The sequence below is a fragment of the Geotrypetes seraphini genome, chromosome 7 (assembly GCF_902459505.1).
Source record: "Geotrypetes seraphini chromosome 7, aGeoSer1.1, whole genome shotgun sequence".
NCBI lineage: Eukaryota > Metazoa > Chordata > Amphibia > Gymnophiona > Dermophiidae > Geotrypetes > Geotrypetes seraphini.
In genome coordinates, this window is record NC_047090.1 from 3,096,618 (window position 1) to 3,121,679 (window position 25,062).

Sequence of the window (25,062 nt, forward strand, 5' to 3'; positions counted from 1 at the left end):
GGTAATCCTGAAAACCTGATTGGATTGCGGCCCTCGAGGAGGGATTTTACACCCCTGAGATTGATGTACTAAGGACCAAAAGTCTACATAGGTCATTAGCAATTAAAAAAGGTACACATCTTGTTGTTTTGAGAATGGACATTTTCTCTACTGGATTTCTGGTTGTCTTTCACAAAATGTCTAAACTCTAACTTAGATGTCCTATTGAAAATGCCCCTCCATGTGCATAAATGCCAATTATTGGTATTTCTGATGCACAATAAGGTGGGGGGGATTGGCGCTGAAAAAAAATCCATGCTGTTCTATAAACTTCATCCAAAGTTAGGTATGGTTTATAGCATACGCATGGTGTCTGTCCCCACTATTACAATTTAGGGTGTGCCCTTGTACACCAATGAAAATCTGGCTTAAATGCCTTTGCCTAAATTGTGCATACTATAACAGTGTGCCCAATTTTTAGGCATGCTCATGGCCTGCCCATGACCCTACTCTGGCCATGCCCCTTTTGAGATCCACGCAGTAGAATTTATGCGTACCACTTTCTAGAATACGCACAGAAAGTCATCCGCATAAATTATAATTAGTGCAAATTAATGCTAGCAATTGCTTGTTAATTAGCAATTATTGGTATGGATTGACTTGTTAACTAATTAAGGCCCCCTTTTATGAAGCCGCATTAAGGGTTTTTTTTTATTTTGAGTTGCTGCGGTAAAAGCTCTTTAGCTCATAGGAATTCTGTGAGCATTGGAGTGATAAAAACCCTAACATAGCTTGATAAAAAGGGGCCTTAGTTGTGTGCATGAATAAGGAATATGTGCAGTTGCGGTATATAGAATCTATGGGTATGTTAGTAGTCTATAAATTATAAGTACCATTGGTGCTTAATGAATATGCATGAGATCTATTAGCATGCACTGCCTCCATTAGGGAGATCCTGAAAGCCTAACTGGGTTTCGGCCTTCGAGAACCGAGGTTGCTCACTCCTGGTCTATACCATCCTGAATGGACTGGAATGGGTAAATGGAAATCAATCATTTACTCTTTCAAAAAGTACAAAGATGAGACTCATCCCATGAAGATGTACAATAGCATATTTAAAACAAATAGGGGAAAATATTTAGTTCACTCAACATAAAGTCAAATCTCTAGAGCAGTGGTCCCCAACCCTGTCCTGGAGGACCACTAGCCAGTTGGGTTAATGAATATGCATGGGGCAGATCTGCACTCCTATCATCTTCATTACATGCAAATCTCTTTCGTGCATATTCATTAGGGCTATCCTGAAAACCCGATTGGCCTGGTGGTCCTCCAGGACAGGGTTGGGGACCACTGCTCTAGAGTATTAAAGTCAAAGGTTTGGTCAAATTCCTGGAGGAAAAGTCTATAGACCATTGTTGTCAGACCAAATAACAGACCAGTATTAAGATAGTCTTGGAAAAATCCACTACTTATCTCAGGTTAAGTTGCATAGAGTCTTACTAATTTTTGGAACTCTACAGTTACTTGTAACAGGTACTGGGCTAGATAGACCCTTGGTCTGATCCAGTAGGACAATTTTTATGTTCTTCTGTTCTAAATGGTGCCATTGAATATGTGTCAGGGGTGACTGGTTTTCCACTAGCCAAACCATAGGTATAGAAATTACATACAAAGTGGCAGAGCAGATAATGCTTTTTCTCTGCATTTAAGCTTCTTACCCACCCTAAACTCCAGCTCCTAATCTGTACATAAGTTTTAACCTGTGACGGCATTATCTACACCTAAAAGGATGCACAGTGCCAGGGCAATTTTAAAAAATGCCTTATGCAGCTGGCATCAGTACCGAGCATGTAAGCCTTTCTATTAGGTCTAATATATCCATCTCCAAAGCAGCCGATAATGTTGAAAATTTGTAAAAGAAATGCATTGCACTATGACCTAACTCCATTCATTCAAAATCCTGTTAGTTGCTGCATTTCCAGCCAGGATCGGCTTATCGGAATGCTGCAGCCAGCTTTCATTTTCCAGCAACTCCCATCTGACAGGATTTACCAGTGTATGACTTTAGTACAATGGTGAAAGCCTAACCTTCAGCACTGGGCATATGGAACTGACTTTATCAAGTACATAGGGAGGTATTCAAAGAGAAATCAATTAGAGCTGAAAGAACAGAAAGCCTTTGTGCAGCAATAGACATGTTTTGGTTGGGGGGGGGGGAGGGGTTTCCTGTGGGATAGTATGCTACAGTATTATATATTTCTATATGCTCTTGTTTGAAATAGCTCGTGCTTGGGCAGGGTTACTTGGTGTGAGGAACACCCGCTGTCTGATATTTGGCTACTGCGGTTGGTGATTTGTATTTTAATTGCCAGCCGCAGTGAAACATAGAAACATAGAAATAGACGGCAGATAAGGGCCACGGCCCATCTAGTCTGCCCACCCTAATGACCCTCCCCTACCTTTGCCCTGTGAATAGATCCCATGTGTCGATCCCATTTGGCCTTAAAATCAGGCACGCTGCTGGTCTCAATCACCTCCAGTGGAAGACTATTCCAGCGATCAACCACCCTTTCAGTGAAAAATAATTTCCTGGTGTCACCTCGTAGTTTCCCACCCCTGATTTTTCACGGATGCCCTCTTGTTGCCATGGGACCCTTGAAAAAGAAGATATCTTCCTCCGCCTCGATGCGGCCCGGGAGATACTTGAACGTCTCGATCATGTCCCCCCTCTCTCTGCGCTCCTCGAGCGAGTATAGCTGTAATTTGTCTAGCCGTTCTTCGTACGGGAGATCCTTGAGTCCCGAGACCATCCGGGTGGCCATTCTCTGAACCGACTCCAGTCTCAGCACATCCTTGCGATAATGCGGCCTCCAAAATTGCACACAGTATTCCAGGTGGGGCCTTACCATGGATCTATACAATGGCATAATGACTTCAGGCTTACTTGTAGTTGGAATGCAATTTTGCGTCTAAGTCTCCTCTTCTCCAGGGAAAAGAGACCCAGTTTCTCTAATCTATTAGAGAAACTGGGTCTCTTTTCCCTGGAGAAGAGGAGACTTAGAGGGGGATATGATAGAGACTTATAAGATCATGAAGGGCATAGAGAGAGTAGAGAGAGACAGATTCTTCAAACTTTCGAATAATAAAAGAACAAGAGGGTATTCAGAAAAGTTGGAAAGGGACAGATTCAAAATGAATTCTAGGAAGTTCTTCTTTATCCAACGTGTGGTAGACACCTGGAATGCGCTTCCAGAGAGCGTAATAGGGCAGAGTACGGTACTGGGGTTCAAGAAAGGATTGGACAGTTTTCTGCTGGAAAAGGGGATAGAGGGGTATAGATAGAGGATTACTGCACAGGTCCTGGACCTGTTGGGCCGCGGCGTGAGCAGAATGCTGGGCACGATGGACCTCAGGTCTGACCCAGCAGAGGCATTGCTTATGTTCTTATATGGAATACAGTGGTAACCTCTGAAACAATGGATAAACAAAGGCACTGAAATCAGGGTCACAACGGTGCTGTTTTACAGTAAAAGCAGGGTCCCGGGTCAAAAAAAATGGTCTCGGGTGCAAACCTTTCCTCCGTGCTATGCAGGAAAATGGAAAGAGAAGCTGCTGCAAGCTTCTTAATGGCAATGAAATGACAACACTCTTTGCTTCCTGACTTCAACGGGGCCAACCTGCTCCTTTTATCACGCTCCTTGGGGCATGAGTTCATGGCCACGCATCTGCGGCTGAGATCCATGGTCAGCTCAGTCAATTATAGAGGAAGTAAAGCCCTCACAATGATATCAGCAGTCAGATAGTGGGTGTGCGCCACTTCTGGATGGCTGCTTGAGGCAGCCATTCAGAAGTGGTGCGCGCTCACGCAGCAGCGCGCTTGTGCACCACTGGCCCCGACATGCCGGTAATCAGGTAGCCGCCCTGCGAAGCACCAGTGACCGGCACAATTAGGGAAGTGTCACGGGCCCAGGCATTAGCATGCTTGTGCGCCGCGGGTCCCGGAATTCAGCAGGCAGCCGTCTACTGACATCCAAAATTTAAAGGGGGGGGGGGCTGGGACAGAATTTAAAAGGTGCTGGGGGTATCTTAAAGTGATGATTGATTTTTTTTTTTAAGTTCAATTAGTTTTTATTGAAAATTTTTAATACAGAACAATGAGTGATAAATGTTGGTCATGTGGATCATCTTCTGGCATATTACGTCACATGCTTTTTGATTGCCCATTACTACAAGTCTTTTGGAGTAAAGTGTGGGACGATATCAAGTCTTTGTTTTAGCTGCCCTTACCTCTATCATATCACAACATATTCGCTTCATAAGACGCACCCTTATTTCCACCCACGTTTTTTTTTTGGGAGGGGGGAAGTGCACCTTATGGAGCAAAATATACAGTAATTTTTGAGACTGTGAAATGTACAAATGAACAATTAATTTGATCTAGTCCCCTTTGGACCAAATCAGCTTTGTAAAGGTGCTTAAAGTTATGCACTCAATTGAACACCTGTTATAGAATAGGGTGAGTTATATGTGTAGCAACATTAGTCAATTGGTACTAAATTACTACTACATACAGTGTTATGTGATCAGGGCTTTCAGGGGATTTGCTATAAATTTGCCATAAATTTAATTGGTCAAGCAAGCAAACGGCAGATGCTGCTCAGCCAATCAACTTCAGATCAGTACTGTCAGGGCCTTCAGGGGGTTCGGAGAATCCCCAGCCCAAGAGCCCTACATTTTTTGTTGTTTACTTTTTTTTTTGATGCAGCTTGACTGATTAAGCAGGTTGCCTACTCAACAAATCAAAGTGCATCAAGCGAGAAGTAAACAAAAAATAGTTCCCAAATCTGTCCTTGGAATGAACTCCCAGTCGGTAGAGGAGATGCAATCAAATCTCTTTTATGAATATTCTTTGTGGCTATACTGAAATCCTGATTAGCTGTGGGTTCCAGTGCCCTACACCACCTCCATCCACGCGAACGTCCTCCCGAAAAGTACGCTCCATCAAAGACTGGAATATATTTACAGAATAAAGTGTAGCAGATTGTCGTAAATGCGCACATGTATTCACTTAAAAAAAAATTCAAAATACAGCTATCAGGTTTATTTATTCTGGCCATAAGTTTGATAACGTGACTCCATTTTTCTTCAAGCTGCCCTGACTCTACTGGAGGCGAGGGTTAACTTTAATTATACTCGTACATCAATATTAAGATCTTATATGGTGTTACCCCCTGTTTTGGCTGGCTAGCCTGCTTTGCCCAGAGAGGTCAGCACATATACAGCCAAGACACAATTGCATATAAAGAGAATTTTTATTTATCATTTGCCTCACACAAAATAGAATGAATTTGGCTTACCTCAACCAAACTCCTACAGGCAAAGTCTGTTTTCCCAAGGCCTGCCTCTGCCTATAGTTAGGGAAAACTTGAGAGTTCCTCTTTCTCCCTCAGGAACCTCTCTGGAATGAACCCAGCCTGGGTAGAAATACCTCTCTCCTGTGAGTCCCCGCCCCTGTGACTCAGCCCTGAGCTCCATAGCTTGATGCATGGTGGGACCTGTAGTTCCACATTTTCTATCAACATCTCCTGCTGCCCAGGGGTAGAGTATTTGCATGGGGGAGGGAAACCCCTTAATCTATTGCACGCCCCATTGTATTTAATTGAGCATGTCTAACTTTTAAAAAGCAGTGATAGATATTCTTTTCAAAATCATACATTACTATCTTTTCTAGCTATTAATAAGGTCAAATCACAGCAACAATTAACATTTTCTTTACCCTATCAGACAGCAATGATATAGAACTTTCTTCCATCTTCAATTCAGTTGCAAACAAATTATAGGTTATTTGGAAGGGCAGTGAAAACCTTTCTACTGTATTTCAAAAATATTTGCTACTTAGAAAGTGATAACAAGCCTGTAAGGATACTAGATGTCCGGATTTACCTGGACATGTCCTCTTTTTAGAGGACTGCCCAGATGTCTGGAAGGCTTTTCAAAACCTGGCACAGGGTTTTGAAAAGCTTCAAGCTCGGGGCCTCGGGAGGTCATCTGCGCATGAGCGGATGCAATGCGATGACATCCCATGCATTCGAGCATGCGTGTGACATTGTGCATTCTCGGAGGCTCTCCAAATGTAGCTCCAAGCTCGAGGAGGAGAGGGGCGTGGGACAGGGATGAGGCGGAACGGGGCTTCACTTGGATGGAACAAGGCAGGGCTGGGTGGAACTGGGCAGGCATGAGGGTGGGGCCACGTGTCTGGATTTTACAGGCCTAAAATCTGGTAACCCTATGTAAGCGCCTACAAAGAAAGCGTTCAAGTCCCATTTATAAAGGTGCCTACCGATGCTTGTCAAAAGCAGGTGTGGTTTGCACCGATAGTCACCTCTGTAGACACAATTCTGCAGATGGCACTGTAGCACGATTGATACAAAAATGGTGGCCATTTTTCTAGGCAGCCGCCAATAATGGCACCGCTTGCAGTATCCAGCCCTTGCCGTCTACAAAAAGAGAACATATCTACTGACATATCCATTTATGAGAAGTTTAATAATGGTCCAATGTTTTTCTTTCTTTCCCAGGTGACCTAGTGTCTCGAGCAATGCACCATCTTCAGCCACTCAGCGCAAAACAGCAGGGTAATGGCACTCCCGTGCACCATAAACAAGGACCACTCTACTGGGAACCTGAGGCCTTGTATACTCTCTGCTATTTCATGCACTGCCCCCAGATGGAATGGGAGAATCCCAATGTAGAACCTTCGAAAGTCACACTCCAGACTGAAAGGTGAGATTCTTTGGAAGGTTTGCTAAAATATAGCATACTTTTTCAAAAGTTAAACAAAGGGGTCAATGTTCAATGTGATTTAACCAGCTAGAAACGGCTTTTGGCTAGTTATATTGCCTGTTCGGGGCTGGTGCATTGGATTCTGTCGACTTAAACCTGATGTTTAGAAAATTAGAAAATTTCGGTATAGGGGGTATTGTACTGCAGTGGGGTTTTTTTTAGATCATATTTGTTTAACTGTACATTTAGAGCAGGGGTCTCAAAGTCCCTCCCTGAGGGCCGCAATCCAGTCGGGTTTTCAGGATTTCCCCAATGATATATGCATGAGATCTATGTGCATGCACTGCTTTCAATGCATATCATTGGGGAAATCCTGAAAACCCGACTGGATTGTGGCCCTCAAGGAGGGACTTTAAGACCCCTGATTTAGAGTGTATGATGATAAGTCATCAAAGGAGACTTCGGTGGAGAGGGGTGTACCTCCATGATCTGCTTTATCAGCGCTTCTGTTTAATATTTATGTAGCGTCATTGGGGAAAGTATTTGAACAATTGCAAGCTTCATGCCAGCAATATGCCAATGGCGTGTTATTCTTCTTCCCGGTACATAAGTGGGGGGATGGACAGAAGACTAGATGAGAAAGCATGCTTTATACTTAAATGTGGGAAAAACAGAGGTAATGCTTGGTTGGAAGGAGTGGGGAAGAACTGTGGGCCTGATTCCTTTTGGGGGGCCTGTGAAGAAAGAAATGACTGTTGTGGGGGTTGTTTTGGATTCAGGCCTGACTATGAAGCTGCAAATCGTTGATTTTGCTTTCTGATTTTCAGACTCTTATGCAGGGGATGGATCTGTCTAGGTTTGACTATTGTAACGCGCTCTATCTTGGAATTTCGAAAACAAGAGGGAGAATGTTACAATTGGTTCAAAATGCTGCAGCAGTGTTAGTAATGGGAGTTGACAGGATGGCACATATTACGCCAATTCTGAAGCAATTACCAGTTGTATTTCTGGTGCAACATAAAGTTGTTTCTGTGGTCCCATCAGACTATTTACTATCAAACATCACGGTACTGGCACTCTATAAGCCTAATAGATCTTTATGATCTGAAAATCAAAAGCTATTCATTCCAATAGCGCAGGGAAATTATGCAGACCTCATCCTCACCTACTCAGAGGCCCTCCACACACAGCCAGAGGTTTTGGAAAGTCCGTCCAGGCACCCGGGTTTTCCTGGATGTCTGGTAACCCTATACAACCCACTTTTACCCATATTCAGCAGGTAGTGTGTAGTTTTAGGGCCAGATTCCATAAACGGTGCTGTCATTGTCGGCCACCTAAAAAATGGCCGCTGAGCGTGTGTCAATCACGCAACGGCGCTGTTTCTAGAAAGATGGCTTTGTGAAAGGTAGCTTTGATATTTAAGTCCCCGAATATAAAGCTCTGCATTATATCCTTGCTTGGGTTATTAAGAAAGCCTCAGCCCCCACCACTCCACCGCTAAAATTAGTTTTGACAGCGGGAAGAATTACGTGGTTCTCATCACCAGCTTCCAATCCTATATGTTCAATTTATATTTAAATACACTTTATTTTATTCATAAGTTCTATTAAAACTATGATTTAACCATTATATATAGTTTAAGCTACTTATCTTTACGCTAACATGACTCAGGAGAGACGACCCGACATGTTTCGCACTCCCATGCTTCATCAAGGGTCTCCCGAGGGCGTCACTGTCATCCGACTCTATGTAATATTTAAAATTGTCTTATTAGAATGTTTATTTTCTTATTTGTCTCATCTATTCTCTATTTTATTTCTTCATTACTCTACTAATTGTCATTTTTCCAGGTACTTTAGTTAGATTGTGAGCCTTCGGGACAGTAAGGGAATTTCTAAGTACCTATTTTACTTATAATTTTTCTGTAAACCGCTTAGAATCCTAACGGAGTTTAGCGGTATATAAGAAATAAATTACTTTACTTTACTTTAAAAGAGAAAGATCATAGGATTGGAAGCCGGAGGTGAGAACCACGTAATTCTTCCCGCTGTCAAAATTAATTTTAGCGGTGGAGTGGTGGGGGCTGAGGCTTTCTTAATAACCCAAGCAAGGATGTAATGCAGAGCTTTATATTCGGGACTTAAATATTGAAGCTTATTGAAAACTGTTCCGAATGCAATAGTTAAAAAATTGCTGCATCAATATTCGTGAGAGGTAGGCCAGAGTTTTAAAGGCCCTCATTTCCGGTGCCTACCTTTCACGTTCATCGTGGGTAAAGAGGCAATGCCTAATGCCACTTCTGGTGTTAGACAAGCCTACAGTGTAATTAGTCATCTAGGTTTCTAAAGTGCCTCCGTAGCTGTGATGTGAGCACCTACATTAAAAAAATATATATTTTAATCATTTTTTAATAATGTTTTCCTACCCGCACCTAACTTAAGGTGCTGTTTATAGAATATGGGCCTTACTGTACCGGCTTTTTTAATGAATTTGAACTATTAGCATGGGTCCATACTACTGTGTGGTAAAAACCCACATTAGCTGCATAATGCAGTTTAGTGAAAAGGTCGCTTAGTCTCCCAGCGGTCCGCTCCCGCGGCGGCCCATCAGGCCCATCGCCTGAGTAGTGGTCTATACCTATCTATACCCTTCAATCCCTTTTTCTTCTAGGAATCTATCCAAACTTTCTTTGAAACCATTTAATGTTTTCTTGTCTACAACAGCCTCTGGAAGCACGTTCCATGTATCCACCACCCTCTGAGTGAAAAAGAACTTCCTAGGGACAGGTTTAAAACAAACGCTAGGAAGTTCTTTTTCACTCAGAGGGTGGTGGATACATGGAACGTGCTTCCAGAGGCTGTTGTAGACAAGAAAACATTAAATGGTTTCAAAGAAAGTTTGGATAGATTCCTAGAAGAAAAAGGGATTGAAGGGTATAGATAGATATAGACCACTACTCAGGCGATGGGCCTGATGGGCCGCCGCGGGAGCGGACCACTGGGCAGGATGGACCTATGGTCTGCCTCAGCGGAGGCAACTTCTTATGTTCTTATGTTCTCCTAAATTAAGGAGCTCACCCTTTTTTGAATATTAAGCCCACTTAATCCTCTCTCAGAAAGTTCATCTGAGTATTTACTCTGAATTTTCCCATCTGCAACTTAAACCCATTCTGTCTCATAGTCAGCGGTACTTGGTTGGCTGGGAACAGCTCCCACCCAGCTAAATACCGCTAAGCCAGCTAACCGCTGATATTCTGCAGGAGATAGCTGGCTTTCTCCTACTGAATATCCCATTCGGTGGATTTGGCTGGTGATAAGTTATGACACATGACATAGGCGGTCACCGCCAATATTCATCGACTCACCGGCTAAGGCATGCGACCAGAAAGACCTGCCTAAAAATCAGATCTATCTTTGGCTACTAGGCCTTAGCCTGCCAGCCGAGCAATATCGACTTGACTGGGTAAGTCCACGGTGCCTAACTTTAAGCTGGATGTTCATTGCCAGTGGCCGGATATGGCCGCCAACCTTGGGAGGTAGTCGGGATGAGTGCTGTATATGGAGCATAAGAACATAAGAAGTTGCCTCCGCTGGGTCAGACCAGGGATCCATCGTGCCCACCAGTCCGCTCCCGCAGCGGTCCATCAGGTCCATAAGCAAACATATATGACGGACATTCTTTTTATGGTGCTTAGCAGAAAATTGACTGAATCTAATCTAGATTCTGAATCCAGAAAAGACTGAATCTAATAGAAATGAAACCAGAAGTTTTCAAGTTTTTAAGTTTTATTCGGATTTTATATACCGCCTATCAAGGTTATCTAAGCGGTTTTTACAATCAGGTACTCAAGCATTTTCCCTATCTGTCCTGGTGGGCTCACAATCCATCTAACGTACCTGGGGCTATGCAGGATTAAGTGACTTGCCCAGGGTCACAAGGAGCAGCGCGGGGATTGAACCCACAACCCCAGGGTGCTGAGGCTGTAGCTTCAACCACTACGCCAACACTCCTCCATAAGACTGTATATATAGCATAAAAGAACATATGTATAAACCGCTTAAAAATACTTATACAGTGGTACCTCGGTTTACGAGTGCACCAGTTTGCGAGTGTTTTGCAAGACGAGCAAAACATTCGCAAACTTGGTGCCTCGTAAACCGAGCTTGCCTCGCTGTACGAGCGCCCCCCACCCAGCGATCTGGCATTCCCCCCCCCGGCTCGCATTGCCCCCCTCCACCGCGATCCTACTCCCCCCCCGAGCAGTCAATGACACCCTTTACCCAACTTGGCACTAGTGCCGGTGCCCGAAGATCCTCCCTCTTCTGGCGCGGCCTGGGCTGGGCGGTGCATCGGAGATCCTCCTTCTTCTGATCTGGGCTGGGCTGGGTTGGCTTTGAGCATTTGCGCATGCTCAAAGCCTTCTGGTCTCGCTCTCAATCTCGGAGAGAGCGAGACCAGAAGGCTTTGAGCATGCGCAAATGCTCAAAGCCAGTCCAGTCCAGCCCAGACCAGAAGAAGGAGGATCTCCGACGCACCGCCCAGCCGCGCCAGAAGAGGGAGGATCTTCGGGCACCGGCACTGGTGCCAAGTCGGGTAAAGGGTGTCATTGACTGCTCGGGAGGGGGGAAAGTAGGATCGCGGTGGAGGGGGGGCAACGCGAGCGGGGGGGGGGATGCCGGTTTGCAGGGGGGAGGGAAGCTGGATCGCGGGGAGGGGTTTGGAACAGCGTCGGATTCCTCAAGGGGGGGAGGAGAACGGAGCAGCGCCGGTAGCCTTGTGGAGGGGGGGGAGGAGGTGGAACCAATCAAAGCCGTTTCCCTTACTTCCTATGAGGAAACTTGCTTTGATATACGAGCAATTTGGTTTACGAGCATGCTTCTGGAACGAATTATGCTCGTAAACCAAGGTTCCACTGTACTATCAAATCGACAGGCACAAAATTAGAGTGGATAAAAAATAAAATATGAAATCATAAAAATGGTGTGAAATCTTGAGTCCTGATTCAACCCAGCTGGGTTTGAGGTGTTTAAATCACAAATGATTCTTTGTTCAGCCCTTAAAAGACTGAATGCTATCTTCCTCGTAGCCTCCTTCTGTAGATTTGAAGAAAGCTATCGAGTCGCTCCTAAATTGTCTGTTTCCCAGGCTACATAAACCAAACTCCTTCAGCCTTTCCTCATAAATCATTAATATCTCTTCAATAAAAGTCTCTTACTGTAATAGGGTTGTTAAAACTTGTTTTGCGTTTATAGATGTGGATATTAAATAAGCAGTATGTTTCACTGCAAGTTAAAGCTTCAATATGGTAATTTAAGTCTGCATGTCATAAGGCAATGCCTAAGTTCATCCTGTTATGATTAGGCCTGTTTTCTCTCGATAAATGTATCCTGCTCCAAGCTGTTCTTTGGCTGACCTGATATACATCAACAGTGACACCCAGTGGTTATATGCCCAAGATTGATTCCAGATGTGTAGAAATTCCTCATTCTTACTTCTTGGTGGCTTTGTGCTTCTCAGAGAGAAGATAAATGCTCTAAATATAGTCATACGAGCCTGGAGTCAAATATTCTTCACAAATTAATTTATTTCACATTGGAATGAAAACAGTTTTGTAAGAGAACTTTTCTCTGTAGCAGCTGTTCTGACTGTACTGCTATACAGGAAAACCTGGATCAGGAAAAGCCTTGCTTACGACAAATCGATGACAAGGAACATATTGCAGACATTTCAGGTTGAAGGAATTTGACAGGGGCTGTGGTGCGGATGCTTGTTTAGTGGCCCCTGGAACTAAGCTGAAATTATCAATTCACCACTCTGATTTGTGATATTATTTTAGTACAAATAAACATACACAGCAGTAGACAGATACATACAAGACAGTTCCTTCTCCGTAGAGCTTACAATTCGGTTCATGGACAAAAGCAAGTTTTAAGTTTATTAAAAATGTGTTATACCGCCTAATCAGACTTCTAGGCGGTGTACATCGAATTTAAAAGGGCTAAATTTAGAGTTACCAAATATTCGGATTTCCCCTGACATGTCCTCCTTTTGAGGACATGTCTGGGGGTTTGGACGGCTTTTCACTTTGGCACTTTGGGTTTTGAAAAGCCTCCCTCAAAATCGCCGTTGGGCAGGAGGGCAATGTGATGACATCACGCACATGCACGTGACATCATTGCGACGGATGTCCTCCTGCCCAACTAGAGCAGGCAGCAGGGGGTGGGGCTGGGGCATGATGGAGCAGGGATGGGTGGAACTGGGTGGGTCTGGGGGGCGGGTCTAAGGGGTCCAGATTTTCAGAACAGAAAATCTGGTAACCCTAGCTAAATATAAAATACAAATAATGGGACCTGACATAATAACAGACAGCACTTCCAGTAAATTATTACTCAAACAAACAAAACAATTATGAACAAACTAGGACATTGGGAAAAGGGGTAGAACTCCAATATTTAAAGTAAAGAACGAAGAGGGGAAAATACAAGGGGAGGGGGAAGATGGACATTATTGCAGGAAGAAACCAATAAGGAATTATTTTGTAGTACTCAATAAACTATTACAGTGATGTATGCCTAATGTGAGAAGGCCAAGATCAGGAAGAGACAGGAGTGCTGGATTTCAAAACAATCTCAAGGTGGTGGGTCTTTCAGCAGAAATGGAACAAGGGACGCCAATGCCAAAAGGCAATTCAAACAGAGAATAGAGACTGGAATTAGCAGTGGAGGAGAAAGAAATGGATTGGAGCAGCTTGACTGACAAATGAGGGCCATGAGGAGGGACACCGAGAAATCAGAGGAAGCTTGCAGCTGCGGATTGCATGCATTTGCAGGTGAACAAAAGCAGTTTGAACTTTCTCCAGAGCTGATAGGGGAATCCATGCGGAACAGTGAGAAAGCTGATTGTGACAAATCTGGAATCTGAACAGACTATATTTGAAAAAATATGATTCCGTGGGACGTGGCAAGAGAGGAGGTAAAGGTTTTGTTGGTGGTTATGGAATGAAAGGAAAAGGCAGATTTTGGTGGCGCATAATGGAAAAAACTGAAGGGCCAAATATTCGGAAGGGGTTAAACCCTGCTTATGCTGGCTGTCCGCCAGTATTCAGCAGCACTTAAGTCGGTAACGCTGTTGAATATTGCATGTGACCACCGCAGCACTATCTGGTCAGTACCAGGAAGCTCCAGGTTCAATTCCCACTTCACCTCTCTCTGTGTTTTCCTTTTAATTGTGAGACCTCCAGAAACAGTGGCGTAGTAAGGGGGGTTGCTGGAGGGGGGGTGTGAAGTGAACCATCTTGAGTGATATCTTGGTAGGGGCACCGGCACCTCTCTGCCCCCCCCCCCATGCCATGCTTTTGCTCCCCCCTCTAACTCTTTAAATCTTCTCCAGCATGAGCAGCTACTCAGGCCTGCTACTCGTGCTGGCCTGCCTCCCTTCTGAAATCACTTCTGGGTGACGAGTCCAGGAAGTGACGCCATCTGAAGTCACTTCTGGGTTGCGACTGCAGGAAGTGACATCAGAAGGAAAGCCAACGCTGGTATGAGGAGCAGGCAAGGAGCTTCTTACGCTGGCGAAGATTTAAAGAGGTAAGGGGGAAGGGAGGGCGTGAGTGTGGCATGGGGAAGGTGGGGGATGCCCCCTACCCTCGCTACGCCACTGCAGACTATACTGTAAATCTTTATGACACCAGCAATCTGAAGGCTATTGAGGTGATGTTCAGTCAGGTAATAGATATTCCTTGTTCCTGGAGTGCTCAGCATTTAAAATAAGAGTTGTAAGGGGATACCAAGCTGCGTGCACAGTAAATGGAGCAAATGTTTTTCAAGGCACATTATAACTGAAATTATAAAATTACAAAACCAACATAAAATTAAATTTGAGAGTTATTTGTTTGTTTAAAGTTCTTTAAGCTATGTATGGGTAATTATAACAGCGGTGAAACTACAATAGATACAAGGGAAATTTCATAAATAATGCACATTCTTTTTTAAAATTTACATGTTTTATTTTTTTTCAAGGAAAAAGGTCGTAGTCTGACATCTCCCAGCCGTATTCACGTAGTTCTTCAGTGACGACATTCCCTATGTGTGGGCGAGTGTTGTCCAGCCAAGAGCAACTGAGGTCGGGTTTGGTGCATTTTTCTGCACATTTTTTTGCAAAAAAATCACGATAATACACTGCTGTGACACTTCTTCCACATGGAACTTTGTCTGTGATGATGATGCTTTCATGATCATAAGCAAAAATCATCATTTGCTTGTCTTTTGATTGAGCTCATCAAAATTTTTTTGGTCGTGGGGAAGAGTTGCTCTCCACTTGTCATTGAAAAACTACGCGAATACGGCTGGGAGGTGTTACCTCATGCTCCCTACAGTCCAGACAAGAGTCCACCAGACTTCGACCTTTTTCCAAAGTTGAAACAACCTATGCGTGGACATCGTTCTGCATCTCTGGAAGAGCTTTCTTCCGCCGGTACCCGAGCCATTCGGCAACTGAACAAAAACGGTGTCTTGGATGGAATAATGAAGTTTCCCAGATGTTGGGACTTGGTCATTGCAAAGCAGGGAGACTATATTGAAGGATTGTAAAGAAATACTTGGAAAAAAAAAAATAAAACGTAACTAAAAATAAAATAGTGTGCATTATTTATGAAATGACCCTCGTAGAATAGAATTGCTAATCAATGTGATTGGATATGCTTGTTTTTGAGTGCAAATTAACTGAAAGCGCGGCTCAATAGTCAACAAGTAAACACGTATTTCATCATCCACCATCTGCAGTCGTTCTCTTTTTTTTTTTTTTAAATTTAATTTCTGTCAGAGCTGAACATCAAAGTTTGCAAAGATAAGAAGATCCAAATGCTAACAAAGCCTTGATTGCTTTGTTGCTCAAGTTAGGAGAACTACTGCATAAAAAATAATATTACTTGCAAGTTTCAAGTTTATTAAATTTTACTATACCGACTATCAGCAAGTATCTAGCCGGTTTACAAGTTAAAATAAGATAAAAGATAAAACTAATACAATATATAAGATAGTTAAAAAAAAAAGGGGATTGTGAACATTTAGACTGTAACTAGACATACTGGAAAGTGATGGTAGGGAATAAACAGAAGGAAGTGAAAAAAATTACATAGTTCAAAAAAAAAAAAAGGGAAGGATGAAACATAAGGAATGGGATCGCTTCTTGAAAGTGGTTGGAGTATTGTAGAATAAATTATACTTAGGAGCAAGAGAACGCGTCTTGAAATAAGAATGTTTTTAATTTAGTCTTAAATTTATCATTTGATTTCTCGTGGCGAATATGGGATGGTAATGCGTTCCATAGGGTAGGAGCGACTACAGAAAAGTTAGTCTTTCTCATATAGAAAAATTCTTTAATTGTGGTAACAGATTGCAGGTTTTGATCGGCTGATCTAAGGGTCCGTGATGAGCAGTAAGGGATGAGAAGTTTGTCTAGAAAAGAAGGTTGGTGGGTAAGTCTAATTTTGAAAACTTGCATAATTGTTTTATATGTGATACGGTGGGTTATAGGTAGCCAATGAGCTTCTTTCAGGAGAGGTGTGACATGGTCAAATTTTCCTAACTTGTAGAACATAACGCAGGTAGGGCTAGACTCAGTTAGGGCACTGGTCTTTGACCTAAGGACAGCCGTGTGAGTGGACTGCTGGGCATGATGGACCCCTGGTCTGACCCAGCAGCGGCAGTTCTTATGTTCTTAACCTCTCGCAAGGAGTTTTACGCTCCAACCTCCTCATTAGCTTTGAACCAATTTTTTTACTTTTTAAACTTTAAAGTGTAATATAAATATATAAATATTCATGAAATAAAGCTTTGAAACCCTAAACCCCTCATTTAGCTTTATCATGGTAATAGAGACGTCTACTTCTGCCCGTCGACCAAAGGGAGTGAATCCGACATGTTTCGCCTGATAACAGCGGCTTTCTCAAAGATTCCCCCTCTAAACGCTGAATCAACTGGAAGCTCCAGGGTTTATTTATTGAAATAGTGTGAGTTTGTTAGAATGAATGTTTTGTGAGAAAGTGAATTGGGTCTTTAACTATTTTTCTGAGGAGGTTTATATTCCTAGCATTTATACTCTAGCATTTAGCGAGCCGCAATTCATATCTAAATCATTGATTCCATATAAACCCCAACGATCTCTGCGTTCATCCGATCAAAACTTATTAATTGTGCCTTCTTTAAAAATCATTGGAACGAGAAGAGCAGATATGTTCACTGTTGCAGGTCCACAATGGTGGAATTCCCTTCCCCAGTACATTAGAATGGAACGTGATGTTTCATCATTTAAAAATTTTTTTAAAACTTATTTGTTTAGGGATGCTTTTGACCTTTAAAACTTCTAAAATCTTCTATTCTGTTTTAATTAATATTTATGAAGTATGCCTTGCAAATTTTTACCCTACCTTTTGTTCTTCCCTTTTTTCCTATACCCTCATTGTAACTTTACCCCCTTACCCATCTCTCATGTTAGTTATTATTAAATTTTATTGTTATTTTGTTAAAGTTTCTCTACTATATTATGTACATCGCCTAGTAATTTGAAATAGGCGATTCATCAAAAGTGAAATAAACTTGAAACTTGAAACTTATATTCACATTAAATTATAGGCATCTATGAGTTTGTACCTATTACATTTGTATTCTACTGAAGAGAGAGCCCAGAAAGGCCTCAATGATGAGGAAAGCACAGCACAACGGAGAAGTCGTGAGAAGAACTAATAAAGTGAACTTTGAGCTTTACACCCGTGGCTGAATTATTGATATCTTATCCTCTCACTTGTATTCTATAGAGGAAAGTAGCTATCTAGCATCTAATAGAGGTCACATATAACTCCTGTGTTGAAGAAACTACACTGGTTACCTATGCAATAAAGACTGAAGTTTAAGATTGTTGCGATCAGACTTCAGACATTGTATAATGATTCCTCAAAGATCTTACAAGAATTCTTTGAGATCTATAAACCGAGAAGAGAGCTTAGAGATGTAAATGGGATGAAATTAAGTTTGGAGGGTAGAATGTCGACTATGCATGCTAGGGTCGGAACATCAATGATGTCCGTGGCTGACATAGAACTATGGAATGCCTTGCTTGGCATCCCGCGGTTTTTTGTATGGGGAGGATGAATTTTAAGAAAATGCCGAAAACTCAATTATTTCCCAATGCCTTCTTATGTTAAGGTATATTTCAGTTGATAATTGCCTTTTAGAAATTTATTTATTTTTTTTTTTTTACACCAATGTATGATTTAAAGCTTGCTTGTATTTTTGAATTGATTGAATTTGCGCTCTATCCCTGTTTATAACAGGGAAACATAGTAACATAGTAACATAGTAGATGACGGCAGATAAAGACCCGAATGGTCCATCCAGTCTGCCCAACCTGATTCAATTTAAATTTCTTTTTTTTTTTCTTCTTAGCTATTTCTGGGCGAGAATCCAAAGCTTTACCCGGTACTGTGCTTGGGTTCCAACTGCCAAAATCTCTGTTAAGACTTACTCCAGCCCATCTACACCCTCCCAGCCATTGAAGCCCTCCCCTGCCCATCCTACCCCAAACGGCCATACACAGACACAGACCGTGCAAGTCTGCCCAGTAACTGGCCTAGTTCAATCTTTAATATTATTTTCTGATTCTAAATCTTCTGTGTTCATCCCACGCTTCTTTGAACTCAGTCACAGTTTTACTCTCCACCACCTCTCTCGGGAGCGCATTCCAGGCATCCACCACCCTCTCCGTAAAGTAGAATTTTAATGATTAATGATGATGTTTAGAAATGTCTATGGTTATATGTGATAATCGTAGGGAAACAAGATTTTATGTATGTGATATGGAAACCACAAAGTTGTATGCGGGAGATAAATTTTTAAATAAATAAATAAAATATACACTCTCTAGGCACCTAAATATAGACACTTATAGAATTACCATCCTAAGGCTGAAAATCCATGCTAAGCTCCTATCTATTTTTCCTACTCTATATCTCACTCTGTTGCTAATCACTTTTTAGGTTCTTCAGTTCAGGAGCTCAATGAAACTAGGAGCACACGTTTAGATACTGAGTCCTTGTAAATTTTCAGAAGCCACTTTAGGGCCTAAATCTCAAAAGCTAGGCGCCTAAACCGTTTGCGTATCGATCTCACTGGGATAATGTTTGGAACCTGAAACACTGAAAGAAAGAGGCAGCGTTGTTTAGATATTTTCCTAAAGGCAGCTAGCCTGCCAGTGTGGTAATGTGGTTAAGGACCGAGCTAACACTTTGCATGGTTGCCAAAAAGCCTGTGGTTAATATTGGAAAAGGCACAGGATGTGCTTAGCTTCCCAACCAAATGGGTTTAAATGCCAGGAAGCGGGAGAGGAAGTGACAGAAAATGAAAACCATGCCCAGCGATTCTGAAGATTTTTCTGTAGCAAATGAGGTCTATTTTTAACCTGATGGTTTGTCATACTGAAGGAAAAACATTTGGCTGGGTTGAAGAGCAACAGAAGCTTCTATCTGCAGAAGTATGTTTTAAAGGCATGAGTCATGTGTCAATAATATTTATGCATTGGGATTTATTAAGCTACTAAGATGAAACAGTACTAGAAGTGTCAATATCCAGAATACCAATAAGGAAACCACGCTTGTAAAAAAAACAAACTTATACTCTGCTAAGTACCAGCACATTCACAATAAGTGGAGAAAAAAAGACCTCAGATAAAGCACAATACACCCCAATACCATGGGGCTATAGTATAGAAACATAGAAACATATCACGACAGAAAAGGGCCGGTGGCCCAACAAGTCTGCCCACTCAAGAACCCTCCCTCCCTCGAGAATCCATCTTTTAAGCATTCCTCTGGAGCGACCCCACCTGTCTGTCCCATCGTCCCTTGAAGTCAAGCGTGTTACTAGCCTTGACTACCTGACGTGGAAGACCATTCATCGATCAATTACCCTTTCGGTGAAGAAGTATTTCCTGGTGTCTCCATGAAATTTCCCCCCCCCCCTGAGTTTTAGCGGATGCCCTCTTGTCGCTGTAGGACCCGTAAGAAAAAAGATTTCTTCCTCCACCTCAATGCAGCCCGTGATGTATTTAAATGTTTCTATCATGTCCTCCTTTTCTCTGTGCTCTTCGAGAGAATATAATCGCAGCCTGCTCAGACGTTCTTCATATGGGAGATCTTTAAGTCCTGAGTCCATCCTAGTGGCCATTCGCTGAATCGACTCCATTCTCTTCACATCTTTTTGATAATGTGGTATTTTCATCATAGGTCAAAAAAATCTTCTCTATGAACAAAAGTGTCCATTTAACTCTATATACTTAAACTACACCAAGGGCCTGAGTCTATAAACAGCCTCTACCTCCTAGGCGCTGTAATTTATAGAATCACACCTAGCGGCGCCTAAGCGTCCTTAGGTGCTGGTAAGGTTTTCTTGGCCTAAATAAGTGTGCCTACCACAGGCGCCTACTGATATTTAAGCCAAACCACCCCTAAACTCCACCCCCAAACCCGCCACTAACCATGCCTTCTTCCCAGTAAGCACCTCGGTGTAGATGCCTTCCTCAAAGTGGTAGGCGCTTACTACGTTAAGTGCCTACTGGCTAATTGGTTTTTAATGGCACTTTGAATGATCAGCGCTGATTAAAAGCCAACTAAAAAAATTAAGTTAGGCGCCTAGATCGGATAGTCGCACCAATCTAGACACCTAACTTTAGGCATCTATTACAGAATCGGGGTCAAAATTCTCAAAATATTATCAGAGTGGAAGGCAGCTTACTGAAAAAAATCTTCGGAACAGCTCAATTCAGCAAAAGAATTCAATGGTAAAAATTATAACAGCTGAGAACTGTATAACTTGGCTGAGAACCCCCTTTACGAAGCGAGTCACCCAAGGCAGATTACAGCTTGACATAGAACTTACAATTTTGTTAGCAGCATAACAATAGTAACATAAGAACATAAGAATTGCTGCTGCTAAGTCAAGACGAGTGGTCCATCGTGCCCAGTAGTCTGCTCACGCGGCGGCCCTTAGGTCAAAGACCAGTGCACTAACTAAGACTAGCTTTATCTGCGTACGTTCTGGTTCAGCAGAAACTTGTCTAACTTTATCTTGAATCCCTGGAGGGTGTTTTCCCCTATAACAGCCTCCGGAAGAGCGTTCCAGTTTTCCACCACTCTCTAGGTGAAGAAGAACTTCCTTACGCTTGTACGGAATCTATTCCCTTTTAACTTTATAAGCACATAAGCTTTGCCTTTGCATAGTCATACCATAGGTCCATCATGCCCAGCAGTCCGCTCCCGCGGCGGCCCCCCAGGTCAACGACCTGCAGTGATCCATTACTCTACTACTCTTTTACTCTACAGCCTTTTGTACTGTATAGTAACCCTCTAATTGTACCCCTGGACCCCCTTTTTCTTCAGGAACTCGTCCAATCCATTTTTGAACCCCTGCTCTACCACCTCCTCTGGAAGCGCATTCCAGGTGGCCACCACCCTCTGTGTGAAGAAGAACTTCCTAGCATTTGTTCTGAACCTACCTCCCATCAATTTTTTTGAGTGCCTTCTAGTTTTTGATGCCCCTGCCAGTCTGAAGAATATGTCCTTCTCCACCTTCACTACACCCTTCATGATCTTATAAGTTTCTATCATATCCCCTCTAAGTCTCCGCTTTTCCAGGGAAAAGAGCCCTAGCTTCTCAAGCCTCTCAGCATATGAGAGCTTTTCCATGCCCTTTATCATTTTTGTTGCTCTTCTCTGGACCCTCTTGAGTATCGCCATATCCTTCTTAAGGTACGGCGACCAGTACTGAACGCAGTACTCCAGATGCGGTCGTACATTTGCCCTATACAGCAGGAGGATAACTTCCTTAGTTCTGGTAATGATACCTTTTTTGATAATGCCCAACATTCTGTTCGCCTTTTATGAGGCCGCTGCGAATTGTGCCGCCGGTTTTATTGTTCTATCCACCAAAACCCCCAAGTCCTTTTCTAGGTTGCCTTCCCCCAGTACCATCCCTCCCATCACATAGTTGTACATCGGATTCCCTTTCCCTACGTGCATAACTTTACATTTCTCTACATTGAAGCTCATCTGCCATTTATTTGCCCACTCACTCAGTTTGTTTAGGTCCCTTTGAAGTTCTTTACATTCCTCTACAGATCTAACCTTACCAGAGAGTTTTGTGTCATCCGTGAATTGTATAACTTCGCACTTTGTCCCTGTTTCCAGGTCATTAATAAATATATTGAATAGCAGTGGTCCCAGCACTGACCCTTGTGGGACCCCACTCGTGACCCCTTTCCAGTCAGAATAGTGTCCCTTTACTCCTAACCTCTGTTTCCTGTTCGCCAGCCAGTTTCTGATCCATCTGTGTATGTCCCCTTCCACTCCGTGATTCCACAGTTTCCTTAGTAGGCGCTTGTGAGGTACCTTGTCCAAGGCTTTCTGGAAGTCCAGGTATACTATTTCTATGGGGTCACCTTTGTCCAAATGTTCACTTATCCCCTCGAAGAAGTGCAGCAGGTTCGTTTGGCAAGATCTTCCAGTACAGAAACCATGCTGGCTTGTTCTCATCAGGTTTTTTTTTCTAAATGCTCATTGATACTGTCCTTGATTAATGATTTGACCATCTCCAGGCTTCGGCGGGATGGGCCGGGAAGGGGCGGGCCCGCCTCATTTCGACGAGGCGTGCCTGCTTGCTCGACGTGCAAGACCCATCTGTAAGAACAGGTTTGGTGGAGTGGGGGTTGTTAGTGCCGGGGGGGGTGCATCTTCGGGCAGGAGGGATTGGGCACCCTCCTGCCAGCGACCGATATTGTGGGGGGGGGGGCGATCGGTAGTGTCGGGGAGGGGGGTGCGTCTTCGGGCAGGAGGGTTTGGGCACCCTCCTGCCAGTGATCGGTCAGGGGGCCACGGCCCGCTATACTTATAGCGGCAGAGAGATCCCTTGCCGCGATAAGTGTAGCGGGCCGTGTCTAATCTAACCCGATTCTCTAACCCGCGTCTGTAACATGGATGCCGGTTACAGAATCGGGGTTTAGTTTAGGCCGATTCTGAATAGGACGCCTCTCCCGGGCGTCCTATACAGAATCAGGGCCTAGGTGTCTTGCGGGCCTCGCCTTCAATATAGGCGGCCTGCCTGGGGAGCATTTTTTTTTAAAAAACGTGCATCCCGATTGGCTGATTAGACAGCTGTAGGATGCCTACAGCTGCCTAAAATCGGGACGCACTTTTAGAGAATCAGGGCCTAATTATTTGGACACTTGTGCACTAGATCCAAGGATGTTTCACGCTTGATTACCCCGTTGGGCGACTATGGCTCACAACTCTTATTACAGGCTTGTCTTGATTTGAGAGTAGTGAATACTGAGGACCTTCATACATTTGCACCTAATTTTATGATATTGTTCAGATTTTGCACACAAGACTCCCCAGTGGCAATAACTATGTATAGAAAGTATTCTTCTATCAGTTATCCATTTTGATATTCTTTCTTTTGGATTTGACGTTGTTGAAAGCAGAATAGAAATGACACCATAAAAGGCAGCATGGAAGAACATTCACATAACGTAGATAAGATACGATGTCGAAGCAATATAAATGAAACACTTTAATAGGCATGCATTAGAACATCCAAATAACATAGATATGAGGTTTAAAAATAGACGCCTTCTAAAATGAAAACTTTAAAGTATGTTTTTTGACCTTTCTGAATGCATACTTGGCAGTGGGACTGTTAAAAAGCTCAGCTCAGATTTGTACGAGTTTCTGTTAGCTGAAGCTGATTCTTTTGTCAACAACAAATGAATGTGGGCAGTTAATATAAATAAATCTATCACAATGATGGTCCTGCAGGAATTTTCATTGTGCATTACACCTGCTGAGGAATTATAATGCAAAATGTCCCCTATTAGAGTTCTTCGTAAACAGAGATGCTGGCAGAAAAAGACCATTTGATCTGCCCGATGTGTTGGTGCAGGTCTTCTTTAAGTTGTTAATTCTAATTCACAAATAATGCCCTTTGTTTTCATTTTACTATTTGCTTATGTGAAATATAAAATTATATCAATTATATTAAGTGATGTGCTCAGTATACCTCCACCACGGTCATATCCAAAGATATGAGGACCACGAATCAAGGGGAACCATCAAAGCACCATCTTGTTCCTGCGCCTAATTGCAGATGACTCTTACTTTGAATATTATATTATAAGAAAATAATTTAAGGCAAAGTCCAGGCTCTACAGGTGTTATCTACGCATAAGATTGGCGTGGTAGCAGTACTTATCTTAAACTTCCGGTTCCTCTGAAATCGTACGTCGGTGCTTCTCATTTGGGTCCAAATCAATGAAACGAATGATCCCCAATCAAAGTGAATAGTGATTTAAAATCAATAGGTATAAAACTTTCTCTTCACAGGACTGTTGCTGCTGCTCTCCGTTCTCCAACTCAAGCTGAGTTTTGATCTCTGTCGTCAGAGCGGAGAAAAATTGCCAGGAAGAGCTGTTGTAAAGAGCACTAATTAAAAGTCATTTTAACTACAGTAAAACCTTGGTTTGCAAGTGTTTTGCAAGACAAGCAAAACATTTTATTAAATTTTAACTTGATATACAATGAAAGCAATGCATGCAAATAGATCTCATGCATATTCATTGGTGAAATCCTGAAAACCTGACTGGATTGCAGCCCTCGAGGAGGGACTTTGACACCCCTAATCTAGAGGAAGGATCAAGGGTGTTCTGCAAGTAGGGCCTAAATTAACCACATGGTGGCGATATTTAACCACTAAACAGGTGAATTCATCTGTATAAGTGAATTACATCAATAGCAGTTCTATCATTATATGAATAACTTATCCATATAAAGGAACAAATGTTAAGAACATAAGAGTTGCCATACTGAAGTTCCATCAAGTCTAGTATCCTGTTTCCAGCAATTGCCAACCCAGGTCTCAAGTACCTAGCTATGTAGAAGCCAAGTAGTAAAACAGATTTTATGCAACTTATCACTGACGTAGTAAGGGGGATGCGGGGGGGGGGGGTGCCCTGGGTGCAGCCTTTGTAAAAGGCGCAGGCACCTGTCCTTCTCTTTGCCTCCCTCCTTCCTGTCCCCTGCTGCCCATGTGCACCCTTTCCCTTTTCTCGTACCTCTTTCATTTTTCCTGCACGAGCAGCATTACGAACTTGCTTCCTGCGTTGGTGTCAGCTCTCTCTGACATCACTTCCGGGACCCGCACATAGGAAGTGACATGATGCGGGCAGAATGTTTGCGCTTTTGATCTCGCCTGGAAAATT

At 42.9% G+C, this 25,062-nt stretch overlaps 1 protein-coding gene across 1 annotated transcript in view; it reads left to right on the plus strand.

The window, feature by feature from the left end:
- BTBD11 (BTB domain containing 11) overlaps positions 1-25,062 on the plus strand; it is a 352,073-nt gene that overhangs the window by 240,448 nt on the left and 86,563 nt on the right. The window contains exon 3 of the mRNA XM_033953005.1: positions 6,558-6,762. Within this exon, the coding sequence (XP_033808896.1) occupies positions 6,558-6,762 (205 nt within the window). The remainder of the gene's footprint in view (positions 1-6,557; positions 6,763-25,062) is intronic.